The sequence below is a fragment of the Orycteropus afer genome, unplaced genomic scaffold (assembly GCF_000298275.1).
Source record: "Orycteropus afer afer isolate SDZICR_OR568_19922 unplaced genomic scaffold, OryAfe1.0 scaffold00888, whole genome shotgun sequence".
In the NCBI taxonomy this organism is placed as follows: Eukaryota; Metazoa; Chordata; class Mammalia; order Tubulidentata; family Orycteropodidae; genus Orycteropus; species Orycteropus afer.
In genome coordinates this window covers 426,463-441,321 of record NW_006922475.1, presented here as the reverse complement: position 1 = coordinate 441,321, position 14,859 = coordinate 426,463, and the positions used below count along the sequence as shown (strand labels likewise).

The 14,859-nt window shown below is 35.2% G+C and overlaps 1 protein-coding gene across 1 annotated transcript in view; it reads right to left on the bottom strand.

Moving 5' to 3' along the window:
* KDM6A (lysine demethylase 6A) overlaps positions 1-14,859 on the bottom strand; it is a 245,741-nt gene that overhangs the window by 23,724 nt on the left and 207,158 nt on the right. The window contains exons 23-27 of the mRNA XM_007958238.2: positions 13,577-13,581; positions 11,365-11,406; positions 11,019-11,136; positions 7,283-7,470; positions 5,251-5,392 (exon numbers count right to left, since the gene is read on the bottom strand). Coding sequence (XP_007956429.2) covers positions 5,251-5,392; positions 7,283-7,470; positions 11,019-11,136; positions 11,365-11,406; positions 13,577-13,581 — 495 coding nt within the window. The remainder of the gene's footprint in view (positions 1-5,250; positions 5,393-7,282; positions 7,471-11,018; positions 11,137-11,364; positions 11,407-13,576; positions 13,582-14,859) is intronic.

The window sequence follows — 14,859 nt, the reverse complement described above, 5'->3', positions numbered from 1 at the left end:
TTTTGAGTTGTGTTGCTGGCAAAGAATGCTGAGAGTACCATGGACTGCTAAAAGAACTAACAAATCTGTCCTGGACAAAGTGTAGCTGGAATGCTCCTTGGAAGCTAGAATGGCCAGACTTCATATCACCTACTTTGGTCATGTTGTAGGAAGAGACCATTCCCTGGAGAAGGATATCATGCTTGGTAAAGTGGAAGGTCAACAAAAGAGGGGAAGGCCTTCAACAAGACAGACTGACACAGTGGCTATAATGATAGGCTCAGGTATAGCTGGGATTGTGGAGCTGGTACAGGACCAGGCAGTGTTTCGTTCTGCTGTACACAGAGTTGCTATGAAGTGGAGACGACTCGATGGCACCTAACCACAACACCAGGACCAGGCAGTGTTTCATTCTCCTGTACATAGGGTCGCTATGAAGTGGAGACGACTCGATGGCACCCAACAACATCATCAACATTTCCTTTTCTTAAACAGAAGAATTCCCCCAGGTTCTGTTCCCAAATCCTCCTCACCTCTTTGTCTCAGAGCAATTACAAACCGTTAGGTAAAAAACGTCAGTATCAGTCAGCAACTACTTTGCTCTCTAGAGTTCTGTATTTTCTATAGCCTCTTCTAAACACTTCTACCCAACTATTTCACTTGCATCTCAAATTCACCACTGTCCCAAACTGAAGCCATGTGGGACAGATAAATCCTAATTCGGCCTCTAACCAATCTAGTGACCTTGGGATGCTGTGAGTACAGACTGAGATACAATGTGTAAAGTACTGTGCTCATCAACTCAATTTATCAAGTAGAATTACTACTAAACCATCTAGAACCCAGACTTGAAATGATCTGTGATATCATCCAAAAACTTATCCTTTTTATTTAACTGTTAGAAAGATCTTTATGGAACTCAGATATATTAAAATTTAAGTACCTACCAAGAGCGCTCTAGCAATAGTCTTAAGTTTGGGACCCAAGCATGATCTAACACTAACCAACTTTTACAACTACTGTGTATTTCACTTTACTACTCATCATACACATTATACTCAAGTTAGAATATACTAACTGTTGTTAACATACATATAACAACATAGATATGTCATATATATATATTTAAGCTTACATAAATATATACTAAGGAGTGAGATGATGAAAGATAAGAGAAGTAGGTGTTAGAGAGAGAACAGAGAGCAAGAGAAAGAGAAGATGACCTGGAGTGAGTGTGCATCTGTTGGTTCGATAAGCAGTGTGAGTTCCTCTGAGCTCTCTAAGCATGAGCAGCTTACTTTGCTGAGTATGATTTTAGTGGTTGCAAAGACGAATTTTTTCATGTAACATGACATCCACACATAATCCAACTATTTTGCTTGGTGCTTAAATTAATAAATGGAATTTACTCCTTCACTGGATGAAGAAATGACCGTGTTGGACTTAAGGAGACCTGGTATAAATGTATACTGTATGTTATGAATGAATTAAGGTATTTTTCTAATGGTTGTAAGAATTGGGTCTTACGATGGCTTCAGGTGGTATTCTTCTCTACTTTCCTTGCTTCCACATCTTCACTCTTCATCCAAAATGGGAGAATTGCACAGCTTCAAACACTTTTCTGACTCTTTAGACTAGAAAGAATAGTGGGTCTGTCACTGAATTTTTCTCACTCTATTTATATGCACTATGTTTAAAGTGTTAAAGAGCATAGACGTCATGTTGAGGATAGAGATGCTTGACCCATGCCACGGTACTGGTATTTGCAATCACATCGTATGCATAAAAAAAGTATGACAATGAGTAAGGAAGACAGAAGATGAATTGATGTATTTGAATTAACTGGTGAGAATATTACATATATATACCATGGACTGCTAGGAGAACAAACAAATCTATCTTGGAAGAAGTACAGCTAGAATACTCCTTAGAAGTGACTTTGTCTCAAGTACTTTGGGCATCTTATAAAGAAAGCTTTTTCCTTGTAAAGGACTTCATGCTTAGTAAAGCAGAGTGTCAGCAAAAAAAAGAGGAAGATCCTCAACAAGATGGATTGACACAGGGGCTGAAACCATGGGCTCAAACACAGCCACTCTTGCGAGGATGGCATAGTACTGAGCAGTGTTTTGTTCTGGTGTACACAGGGCCACTGAGAGTCATAACGGACTCAACGGCACCTAACAACAAAAACATCTTTTACTTGAAGACAGAATCTATACCAGATATTTATTTATAAACCCTTAATGCCTAGCCCAGTGTCCTGTCTATGGTCAGCAAATATTCAATAAATGAAAGAAAAAGTGCAAATGAAAGAAAGGGAGCAACGCTGGCAGGTACAAGTATATTTTAGCAATGGCTAAATGACTATTTTAAAAAGGCAGCTTATGAAGTAAGACATAGGGGTCTGGACATATTGTGCTTAATATTTTCAATTGGCGTGATGACAGAAAGAGCGTGCTAATCACACCCAGGGACAACTCAAGCTGGGAGCAGAAATCTTAATATAAAGAGGAATATAATCAAGATTAAAATGAGTGGACATTTTGTAATATAGGTTAAAATAGAGTATATCTAAGTATGTAAGAGCATTTAGGTTTTTTTTTTAAATTAAATCCAACATAAGGAAGGTATGGGGAACAACAGTTATCATCAGTAATTTTAAGTGGAAAAACACCTAAATTTTTATGTCTAATTTGAACACAAGACAACTTTTGTAACAAGGATAATGCAAGTGTCAATGCCCAAGATCTGGAGTATTTAAGAGAGACACTGATAAACTGGAAGGAGTCTAGAAAGATGACAAGAATGATAGGGGAGGAGGGTATAGAAAAGATAACAGAGGTCAAAGATGTTTAAATGAATGGAGGAAAGTAGGAAAAAGAGAATGATAACAGTCCTTCCTTGATTCTTCTTTCCCTCTTACCCCACCCAATCTTTGGGCACACCCTGTGAGCTTTAGCTCCTTCCTACTTTGAAGCTTGCCCTTTAAATTCCATTCTCCACAAAGCAACCAGATTCACATTTCTTAAGATTTAATTCAGAACCTGTTTTAAATTCTCTAATGGTGGCCTATAGCACTCAAAAAATCTGTGAGTTTCTGTGTATGTGTATAAATTTTCTACCATGGCTGAAATGTTCATGTATGACCTGGTTCCTGCTCATGTCATTGTGCTTACTGCTATCACTTTTCTTTCCCTTTATTCTGCTATAGTAACCCTGGCTTTGAACTCCCAGGAACATGCAGAAGTTTTTCATAGTTTAACCTTTGTTTTCTGGGCCTGAAATGTTCTATCTCTAGATCTCCACATGGTTGATTCCATTTCACCATTCACGTCTAAGTATAAAACTCATCTTACTCATATTACTTATCAGTAATTTACTTATATGTTTGGGGTGTGTCTGTTTTACACCACCAGAATTTAAGTGCCCTGAGGGTGGGGATTTTTATTATCTACCCTGCTGTGTCTATCCTCAATTCCCAGAACACTGGGGATCATGGAGTTTACTCTCAAACATTTGTTGAATATGATTTATTCTGCATCAAGTCTGAATAATATTTAGGGAATTAAGATCAAATGACAGGTGGCTTTCACTTCAATTTATAAAGAACTTCAAGAATTACAATGAAACCATGAGAATATTTAAGTTGATGGATAACCACACCACAAATTATTGATGCTATAGAAGGCATTAATGAATTAGGTACGAGTTTTGACTAAAGCAATTTTAAAATCCTTCCAATTATAAAATCCTAACCTATACAAAATGGAATGAGTCACTTTCAGTCTATATAGCTTTTGGTTTTACTGGCCAAGTGATGAAAAATCATGGGTACTCAGGTGAAAATAAATGCTTCTATGTATCATGCCATCCCTTTATCTTGGGTGATCTGAATTAGCATCTAGTTTATGCCTATCTCCAACTCAGTAAATATCTTCAGGGATTTTAGATAACTTTCTTCCCAAAAGTTAACACTGAACTTGCTATTCAAAACAAAGTATCATAATACATAAATGGATAGACAGTTCTCCCCTTTCCTGCCAGCTCCCAGTTATATTTATAGAGAGAGTATTGTACCTAGGACTAATGAACTTTTGAAAGGATTTCTACATTACTTGAATGATTTGGTTTTTATTCCCTTTTGTCTGCCCCCTATACCTTATGCCTAAGATAAGATGAAATAGTACAATAAAGAACTAAGTGATAAAATAATTCACAGGCATGTTTATCATGGCCACAAAATTTTTGTTTAACTAAAATTATGGATTTAAGTTTGAGATAATTTTAATAAGCCAGGATTACTTTCAAAATAATAGTATTTTAAAAAACAATACATTGACCAAATGAATATTCTTGCAGGAGAAATGTTTATCATAAAAATTTCTTTTAAGAAAACTAAGACAAACATATTTTGTTGGTGAGTCTGAAGCAGCATATTCCAAAATAAGTTTTGGGGGAGACTGATTCCTCAAAAGATACTGGTCAAATAAGTCTGGGAAATACTGTACATTATTATGGTTCTCCTCCATTCACAAAACACATTAACACATACATTTCTCTAAATTATTTACAAACACACACACACACACACATTCAATCCTTCATTTACCATTTTCTTTAACCAGAATTCCCCAATAGAGAATGGTTTAGGGAAACACTGCAATATAGCACCCTTTGAAAATTTTACTGATAAATAAACTTACAAAGTAGCTAGGATAGAAACTATGGTAACAAATGAGAAGCTTAGCAGGATATATTAAGTCAAATTAGGTTAGTATATAAGAATTTGTAGAACTTGTATAAAGTATTCAAAGCTGCTAAGAAAAGGGACAATTACAAGATAGATAATTTCATTAAATAACCAGAAAATTACCATTTCAGTCAAATGCTCCATTAAATGCTAATTTTCTCTGTACCAACAATTATTTTGTGGTATCACCCTCTCCGTTACTAAAGGCACACTTTCAGTGTTAATACTAAAGTTCGCTTGAGAAATCAGATGGCTAAGAGAGTAGAGGGGAAATACAGGCTATGAATCTACTGGTTTAGAATCATTTATGCTTTTGTTCCTCTATGTATCACAGTAGGCTGACTATTCAGCAGGGAAAAAATATTTTTGAAAGGCGGATTCTCATATTACATTTAGCTATGATTTCTGGATGATTTTGTTTTGATGTCAACATAATTCTATGGGGAAAAAAAAGTACTGAATAGTTACCATAACCCCCCCCCCCCCAAACAGGGACTACAGCAGTTTTAGAAAGCACTTACTTAATCATTTCAAAAAGCTTTGGATCTGAGACTTTGATATTTCGTGCCATATTCCAGGAAAGATGAACCATGGGTACTATTGACTTCACACTTTGCAATTTGTTCCATTCGTACCGTTCCACTGCCAATTTATACTGGCAGGCTACGAAAAAAAACAACAATTATAAAGCAACCCAAAGTACCAAAAGATATGAAGATAACCATTATCATTCTCTCAGGTGATATCTTTACCACCAATTCTGAGAACCTCAAAACGCTACAAAAATAATTTTTATGTTTTATGATAAATACAGTAATAACAACAATAGCGAGAACGTAAAGAGTGCTTATGTGCCAGGCACTATTCTATTTTTTATAACATCTCCATCTTTACAATCACCTTATTAATTTTATTATCCTTATTTTATAGATGAAGAAATTGAGGCCCAGAAAAGTTAAATAACTTGCCCAAAGTAGCAAGAGCCAGGTCCTGGTCCTAATCCAGGTCTTTCTTGCTCCAAAGGCCATATTCTTTTTTTTGACATTTTTTAAATTGTGATTTGGGTGAAAATTTACAGAACAAATTCACTTTCCATACAGCAGTTCACATACACTTTGTCTCATGACATTGACTACAACTTACCCCAATGCAACAGCTGCGCTCCCACTTCCTCCCAATGGTTACCTTTTCCATGTGTCCATCCCTCCATGCACTCCTGCCACCTGAACTGTCTCCCTGTGCATAAATAGCCCTTCTTTGTTCCATGACTGTTCTCTCCAAAGAGTGTATCTACCTCGGGTAAATGTTCAGCTCAAATGTCTTTAGTATGGCTGGGAGCCACAGGAGTGGGTTCAATTCCAGACGTGAAGGGCAGCTAGGGGACATAGACTCAGTGGTTCCACCAGGCTCTATCAGACCAGCAAACCTGGCCCCTGGCCCCATTTTTTTAAAAATGATTTTCAGTTTTGTTCCACATTGTTCTCCCCCTCTCTATCCAGAATCTCCTACACAGATCCCCCTCCAAGTGGGTGACAGTGGTAGCTGGGCACCATCTGGTTCTTCTGTTCTCATAGTCGTATAGGCTGTGGATCGCGTGGTGTACCAGTCGCTAGGACTAATTGTTTCCATGAATCTTTGGTTTTCTTCATTCTTCTTTGTTCTGGATGAGGAGAGACCCATCATTGCATCTAGATGGCTGGTTGCAAGCTTTTAGGGTCCCAGTTACTACTCGGCAAATTGGAGGTAGAACAATGTTTTGTGTAGTATGTTATGCCAATTGAGCTTGATGTCCTCTGAGACTATGGTCCAGAGCCCACCAGTTCAACTACTCGGTCCCTCTGGGTAGCTGGCTGTGACCAAGAAATGACTACAACCTTGTCCCTTGTCAACTCTACTATACACCTGGGAATTCTTACAGATCATACAAATACAATTATAGGACCATTGTCTATATATGGTCTTGGGTACACTTTCTGCTTCATTAGATGTACCTAATAGTTCAGCCTGTCCACCCATCTATCCATCCACATACCCATGCTTGCCTTCACTGACAACGCAGTACTGTGTGTGCAAAAGGGTTCATCTTTGTTGTCTGTACCTCCTATATACCTCTCTATGTCTTCCTCTTCCTCAATGCAAAGGTCATATTCTTAATCTTAAGTACATAATGCCTACAGGCAGGCGTAATTCACACAGATTTTGACATAGTAGGGCTGTTTATATTACTAGAAAAAGAAAATATGAAAGAATGGATAACCACTCTACTTTGCTTTCTCCTATAAAGGGTTTCCTTTATAAAACATAACCAGAAATTCTAAAAATTATTTTCTCTATGCTTATAAAGACATAAATTTATTATCTATTTTGATCTATGGTCTTGAATTTCCATTTGTTAACTTGAGTTTAACTTCTTATACAGCATTATTAAGATTTGATGTACATTCTTCCAATTTTTAGTGAATAATAACGCCCCCCCCGAAAAAAGACAAGACTTATGAGGTATAATCTTTTATAAATTAAACTTTTTTTTTTCCAGCATATTCTTTAAAATACCTGTAAGTGGACCAACATTCCAAGCAATGTTGTTGCACCAGCCAATAGCCTGAACCCAATGTACAGTGCCTGCATTTATCCAGACCAAATCTCCTGGTCGTTGAATAAACCTATACACTGGAACATTTGCTTCATAAAGATCTTCAAGATTGGGCCACCAAGAACCCATTAGGAAATTCAAATTATTTCTGAAATAAGAACAAATAATGTAAATAGTTCAAGTCCTTTAAAAGTCCTTACAAGACTGGAAGATAATGTCATAAAGTGTTTAAAAACATTCATTTATTTTATCGAAATGTAAAAATTGTCTGTGCAATAATAAGAACTACTGTATTTCAAAGTCAGTGAAATTAATTGCAGCTGAGTACTGGATAACTCATGCAAAGATCAGCATTACTACCATAAATTGATTTTTTCAAAGATCCAAATGAAATTTAAAGCTAATTTTAAGTAGCATTTACATAAAATAACTTTTAGTTTCATTTCATTAGAGACTCTTTCCATTGAACTCTTATCCCTAGAGAACCTAGGAATCCCTAAATGGTAAATAGAAGGTGAAGATGGCATCAAGTAATTTAAATCCACAAACAGGAGCACTATGGAAGACACAGGAGCTCTGGTGGCATAGTGCCTAAGGCATTTGACTGCCAACCAGAAGTCTGGCCGTTCAAATCCACCAGGCACTCCTTAGAAAGAAGCCTGGGCAACCTACTTCCATAGAGATACTGCCTTGGAAACTCATGGAGGGGTTGCTATGAGTCAAATTGACTCAAGGGCAGTGAGTTTTTTTATGGCAGATATAAATACTAGGAACTAACCTCAATTTCTGAGGGAAAACAGAAGACAAATGCAGAAAATAGGGATACAATGTCAGTCTCTATTTTGTCTGGACTACTGATTGATTAAAACTATGCAGTTGAAAAAAATTATCAAGAATGAACAATCACACTCATGTACACATCAACAGCACCACCACGTTACTTTGAAAACATTCGACAGATCAGAACACTGTTGTTAGGTGCTATCAAGTCAATTTCAGACTCCTAGCAACCCTGTGTAACAGAGTAGAACTGTCCCATACTATTTTCTAGGCTATAATCTTTGTGGAAGTAGATTGCCAGGTCTTTTTCCTGTGGAGCGGCTGGGTGGATGTGAACTGCTAACCTTCTGATTAGAGGCCAAGTACTTAACTGCTGCTCCTTTATCATTGTACTAATAATTTTTAAAATTTAAAATCTGGCTTCTTGTTAGTCTCTTTCATCACGATATAAAGTATTTTTAAAACTACATTGCCAACTTTGTCTACAAAAGTGTTTTATAAAGTTTAATTAATTACTTTACATTTAATTTTTGGGAAGAATTAACATAGTGGAAAGGGGCCTTTCCCTAAGATCTCGGAAATAACCTTCACTTTATTTCTGTATCTTGTGTTAAAGGGTACCTACCTTAAAACTGTTTTCATTTACTTAAATTTAATTTTTGTCTAGATCAGGGATTTGTGAACTATGGTCCATGGTCCAAATCTAGTCTGTTGCTTGTTTTTGTAAATAAAGTGTTACTAGAACACAGCTATGGCCATTCATTGACATATTATCTATGACTGCTTTTGTACTACGATGACAAAGTTGTGACTGAAACCATCTGACCTCCAAAACCTAAAATATTTATTATAGGGCCCTTTATAGAAAGTTTGCCAACCTCTAGTCTAGATGGACCTCTGGTGGCCTTAGGGATTTGACTGCTAACCAGAAGACTGGCCGTTCAAACCCATCAGTCACTCCTCAAGAAGGAAGACTGGGCAAGCTACTTCCATAGTGATTTCACCTCAGAAACTCAAGGAGGGGTCGCTATGAGTCAGAACTGACTCGATGGCACTGAGTTTGTTTTTTGTTTAGTCTAGACGGAACCTTAGTCACTTCTTTCATTTTCTAAAGAACTCAAGGCTACTCCTAAAATAAGTCTAGAATAGATAAACAGTTGTGGCCTAATTACAAAGGGATAAGGATTGGTTTACTGTTTACCATTAGTCTAAGTACCAAGAAACATTCCAGAAAAAGTTGTCTGTAAAGGAAAAAAATGGTTATAAACAGAAATGTTAGCCCTATTTCACCCAGGCTTGCCCTAAAAAAATTAGAGAAAACTCTCTATACAAAAGCAAGCCTAAATAATCAACAACTAAGTAAAAAATATCAAAATTACAAAAATAAAAAAAAGGAAAGCATCTTTCATCATATATCCAAAAAATTTATTATTTTGAAACAGGTATTATTAAAGTTTATAACTATAGAAATGGTCAATATCAGAAGCAATGATTTTTATGGAAACAAAATTAAAGTACAATGCTGAGGTAAGCAAGTATTATTTCTGCAACTTAGTTAAATTTATCTTAATTATTTTAAATTTATCTTCATACTAATTTGATATTTTTATTATCACCAAGCTTAAGAATTTTTGATATCACATGCCTATTATCTTTTTTCCCCGGGACATTTCTCTATTCAGATACGAAAGCAAGCTAAACCCTAACAACAGCTGATCTCTACTTACACATAATGAACAAGGATCAATGTACTATAGTTACAAACAAAACATTACTATCATGAAGGTTAAGAAATAAAAATCTTTCTGTACAGAATGAAGATTTTACGTATCATATGACACTGTTCTTGCTCTGATGCTACCAGACTGCTGGTCCATGAAAGTAAGAAACGATTAAAATAGAATATTTTATCAGTACATTCAAAACTTTAAAATTCCACATCTTTGGCCCTCTTACATTGAAGGAAATGTAGTATTAAATAATGAAGACAAGAAAAGGTGAATATCTCTTGTTTTAATTTAAGTAAATTTTAGATTAGTATCTTTTCTCTTTTGCCTCTTACCAAATCAAAGTATTTTTAGCAAAGATCTTTTAAGCCTAAGCCTTAAGTTACATGTGTATAATTAATTTTTAAAGTTGTTTTAAATATAAATGCTTCAGATGGGTTTTATCCTTTCTCTAAGGGGGGACCTATAATATCCAATTTATGTATAATTTATGTTTCATTTTTATACCACAGTTATTTTCCAATGTTATCATTAACTGAAAGTATCAGGTCCTTTATAATGGAGTACCTTTTAAGAACAAAATGAGTAAGTTCTACCTAGACAATTGAATTTAAACCAATGAAAACAATTCCAAGGTACCCTTTAACAGAAGTCATGGAAGTAAAGTGAAGGGTATGCCTAGGTTCTTAAGGAAAGGAACTCCACTATGTGAGTTATTTCTTCTGGAGAAAACAAAATCTTAAGTAGTTAATTAAATTTTATAAAATTCCTGCATAGGAAAAGTTGCTAATGTAGTTTCAAAAAGAATTTATATAACGATGATATGGCAAAGAGTAATATGCTCAAGCTTGAGTTATTAACAACCTATAAGGGTGCTCAAATAAAAGCCCTTCCACTTCTAAAAGCATTTATAATAAAACAAATTTTCTCAAAATATGTAACTTTCAAACAGGCAAGTATTTATGCGTAAAACTTTTTAACTGATCTAATAACTCAAACTTTCTATTCTCTAAATTCATGACTATTCCAATTACATAGTGTAGTTTTATAACATCTTTCTTAAAGTATTCCCAATAAAACAAAATAACAGGTTTGGAATCACATCACTTCAAGTGAATTTTCTACTGAACGGTAAATGAAAATTGGCTTAGGAAATTGTGCTTAAAGAAAATTTATTTTAGAAACCTACTTTTCACAGAAGTCATTCAGAACACCCCAGTAACCTTCAGGAACAACGAACCATTCACAGTCACCTGGACCAATATTTATGTTAACTGAACAAAAGTTGTTATTTTCTTGATGACCTGAAATGTGAAAGGAAAAAAATCATTAGCACATTATACATTCCACAAAAAATGGTGTCTCTAGAAATAAAACATCAGAAATATTCAAAAGAGAATACTCTGGTGGTATTTAGTTCATTCTCATTGTACTACTTTTTTATTTCGTCTAGTTTCAGAGTTGAATTTGGTCAACTCCTAACTTATTTCTGAAGAGTTTCTCTGGAAAAGAATAAAAATCATGGTTAAGAGCTTGGGTTCTGGTGCCAGGTTCCTCAACTTGGTCACTGTCTGAACCTGGGCAAGGTGCCAAACTTTTCTTACTCAGTTTCCATATTTGTAAGAGTAGATTCCCATAAATCATTGCATTATTTTAAATATTATGAAAGCTTAGAAAAGTACCTAATACATTAAAAAAAAAAAAAAAAAAAAACCTAATAGACGGTTAGCAATAAATATATCCTGAGCTATTTTTAATTTTATTACCATTTATTCCTTGTAAACTAGTCTCTATTTCTTACAATCAGTATTAGGAAACTGGTAAAGAGGCAAAAAGTATGGTTTACAAAATGCAGCTGCTCTTAGGAGTAATGTCAGCAAAAACTGTGTAGTAGGAAAACTCTGGTGATATGTCCCTCTTCAGAAACATTGAAAAAGCTGGCAAAAACTGTCAGATTCAACCTTACCAAAAGTCTGGAAAAGTGTCAAAGGTTTATGGAAACAAAGAGAATGCTTAATCAGAACAAAGGCAACTTAAACAAGGTAGGAGGTCTTTGTGGCATTTTAACTTAATCTTAACTCTACTCTTTCCCTGGCCTGACTGTGGACTTAAAAGCTACTGCTGTGTCCTGGTGTGGGCACCTGGTTTTGGCTGGAGCAGGTTACCAAGGAATTATTTTTTATCTACTTTGACCTGACTGGGGTTTCCCCAAAAGGAGCTCTGATGATGCAGTGGTTAGCACCTACCAGCTGCTCTGTGGGAGACAGATGATGTAGTCTACTTCTGTAAAGATTTACAGCCTTGGAAACCTTGAGGGGCAGTTCTACTCTGTCCTACAGGGTTACAATGAGTTGGAATCAACTCAATGGCAATAGCTTTTGGGGTTTCTCCCAAAGAATTGACACAAGAGGATTTCCCTTTGTTTTCCCTAACTTGGAACTGGCTCCTAGGAGGATGTGTTTCAAAACATGGAAAGACAAATGAAGAGGCTCCTGTTGCCTGTGGTAAAAAAATAACAAGGTAAACAAACAGAAAAGGCCAGGACCTTAGATTTTTGAGGAAATAAAGGCTTTGAAAAGTTTGCAAATATATTGGGAAATTGAGAAAGTCACATAAGGAAATACTTGTGCCCAAATCTTCACAGCAGCACTATTCACAACAGCCAAAAAGTGGAAACTCAAGTGTCCATCAAATGACTAATGATAAACAAAACGGGCTATACACACACTATGTATCAGCATAAATATTGATATACATACAACAACATGATGGATCTCCACAATATTGTGCTAAGTAAAAGAAGCCAGAGACAGAAAGTCATATATATTGTATGATTCTATTCATATGAAATAACGAGAAGAAATTCATAAAGACAGAAAGCAGAGTAGTGTTTGCTAGGGAGGGCAGAATGGGGAGTGATTGTATAATGGGTACAGGGTTTCTTTTTGAGGTGTTGAAAATGTCTCAGAACTAGACAGAGGTAATGGATGCACAGCACTTCCAATGTACTTTCTATCAGTTAATAGTTAATTTTACGTTATTACATCAATTAAAAAATATATAGCTGATCCTTCTAAACCTTGTGCACACCATACCGAGTGTTTTATATATTATGGTAGCAAGTGCCCATTTCATAGATTCTAAATAAATTTACCTCTGATTAAAATTAGAGATGCTAGAACCCCACTATCTAAATAACATTCTCTTAAGGAAGAACCTGAGAGTATCTATAAGTTTAGAATACACATGCCTGATTATAAAGTCCATTATAATAGGTACCACTTATATTTACCTAGGGTGCTCTATAATCAGGGACTCAAATGTTTCTTGAGTTGAACTAAACAAACTAAACTATACAACATTTCTTCTAAGATTATGTTGTCCACTATGGTAGCCATTAGCCATATGTGGCTTCTGTGCATTTACAATGTGGTTAATGTGAACTGAGATATCCCGTAACTGTAAAGTATACAACTAGATTCCAAAAACTTAGTATGTAAAAACTCAATGATTTTTATACTGAATACATGTTGAAATGATATTATTGTGCACACACTGGGTTAAAATACTAAAATTAATGTCACCTATTTATTTTTACTTTAATGTGGTTACTAGAAAATTTAAAATCATATATATTAGACAGTGCTACACTAACAAAATTCTTTAAACTTCCACAAGACCTTGCTGGAAAACAAATGCCATACAAACGAAACGAAACATCCAAACAGGTAATTATATCAAGCTTACTTTCCCTAGATTTGTAATGAAAAAGAGCATTATTTTTGATTTGAGAACAATATTTACTGTTTAAAATAATTCAAATTGAATAGGAAAAGTTTTCGATTGAAATGAATCTTAGCTGATCCAGCCTTATATTATACATAGAAGAAAATCCAACTCACTTGAGTTCAAATAACTTGCCCCATATTTACAGAAGTGTTTAATGACAGAGTAGGGACTAGAACAAAGGTCTTTGGCTGATTATTCCAGAAATCTTTTCACAGAATTGGACTTCCAGTGGCTTGAGAATGAACATGACAATGTAATTATTGGGATGTACATAGAATCCCCTGAGGAACTTAAAAAAAATATATGCTGATGTCCCAGAGACTGATCAATTATATATTTTTTAAAAGCTTACTAGGAGATTCTAATGTGCAGCCAGGGCTGGCACTCAATGACCTATGTTATCTAGAAGCACGCATAACCCTATTTTCCAACGATTCTTTAGTTACGATTCAGTAAGAAGGTTGCCAAAGAAGGAATCAAGTCTGTTTTTCAAACTATGGCTGTTGCAAGTAGCAAACAGAAACATCTGAGGATGATAGACAGCCACAGACACCAATACAGCTAGCTACTAACTGACTGGTATCTGAGTTGTGGCCAGAGATGAAGATATCTCAGTGTGGGATGGAATTTTTAAGTCTAAAACCAACATAATTCATTCTACAAATGAAGAAAGACCTGGAAAATGAAAGTAGCTTGCAAAAAATGATAAGCCTAATTAGTGGTCGTGCAGTCCAAACTAGAAACCAGGATGAGGCTACTATAATCTCTGTATCATCAAGTGCTTTTAAAATGAAACAGAATGGAATAGATTTGAAAATGTTTTCTTTGATGAAATGTTTTGTTATATACATCATGTCAATAGGTCATGATATAAAACATATTTCTTAATGTGATTGTGGTTTTAAAAATTAAAAAACACTGTACTCTTGTCAGTTTGCAGTAGACAGGATCAACAATAGTCTTTAGGCCAGAGGACGTTATTTTCCCAAGAATGTTCCAATAACCCAACCCTTTTTCTTGATTAAATTGTTACACAGTTGCAGAACTACTAGAAAAGAAGACATTGTGAAGGGAAAAAAAAATCTTAATAATCTGGGCCAAGATTTTTTGTCTAATCTTCTAACAGGAATAGTCCTTTCACCTTTACTTCATTTTAAATGGAAAGAATCTAGTTCTTTTTCATCTTTCACATTCTTATTAATTCTGTATTTCAACCGTACAAGATATGTTAGTTTACAAAA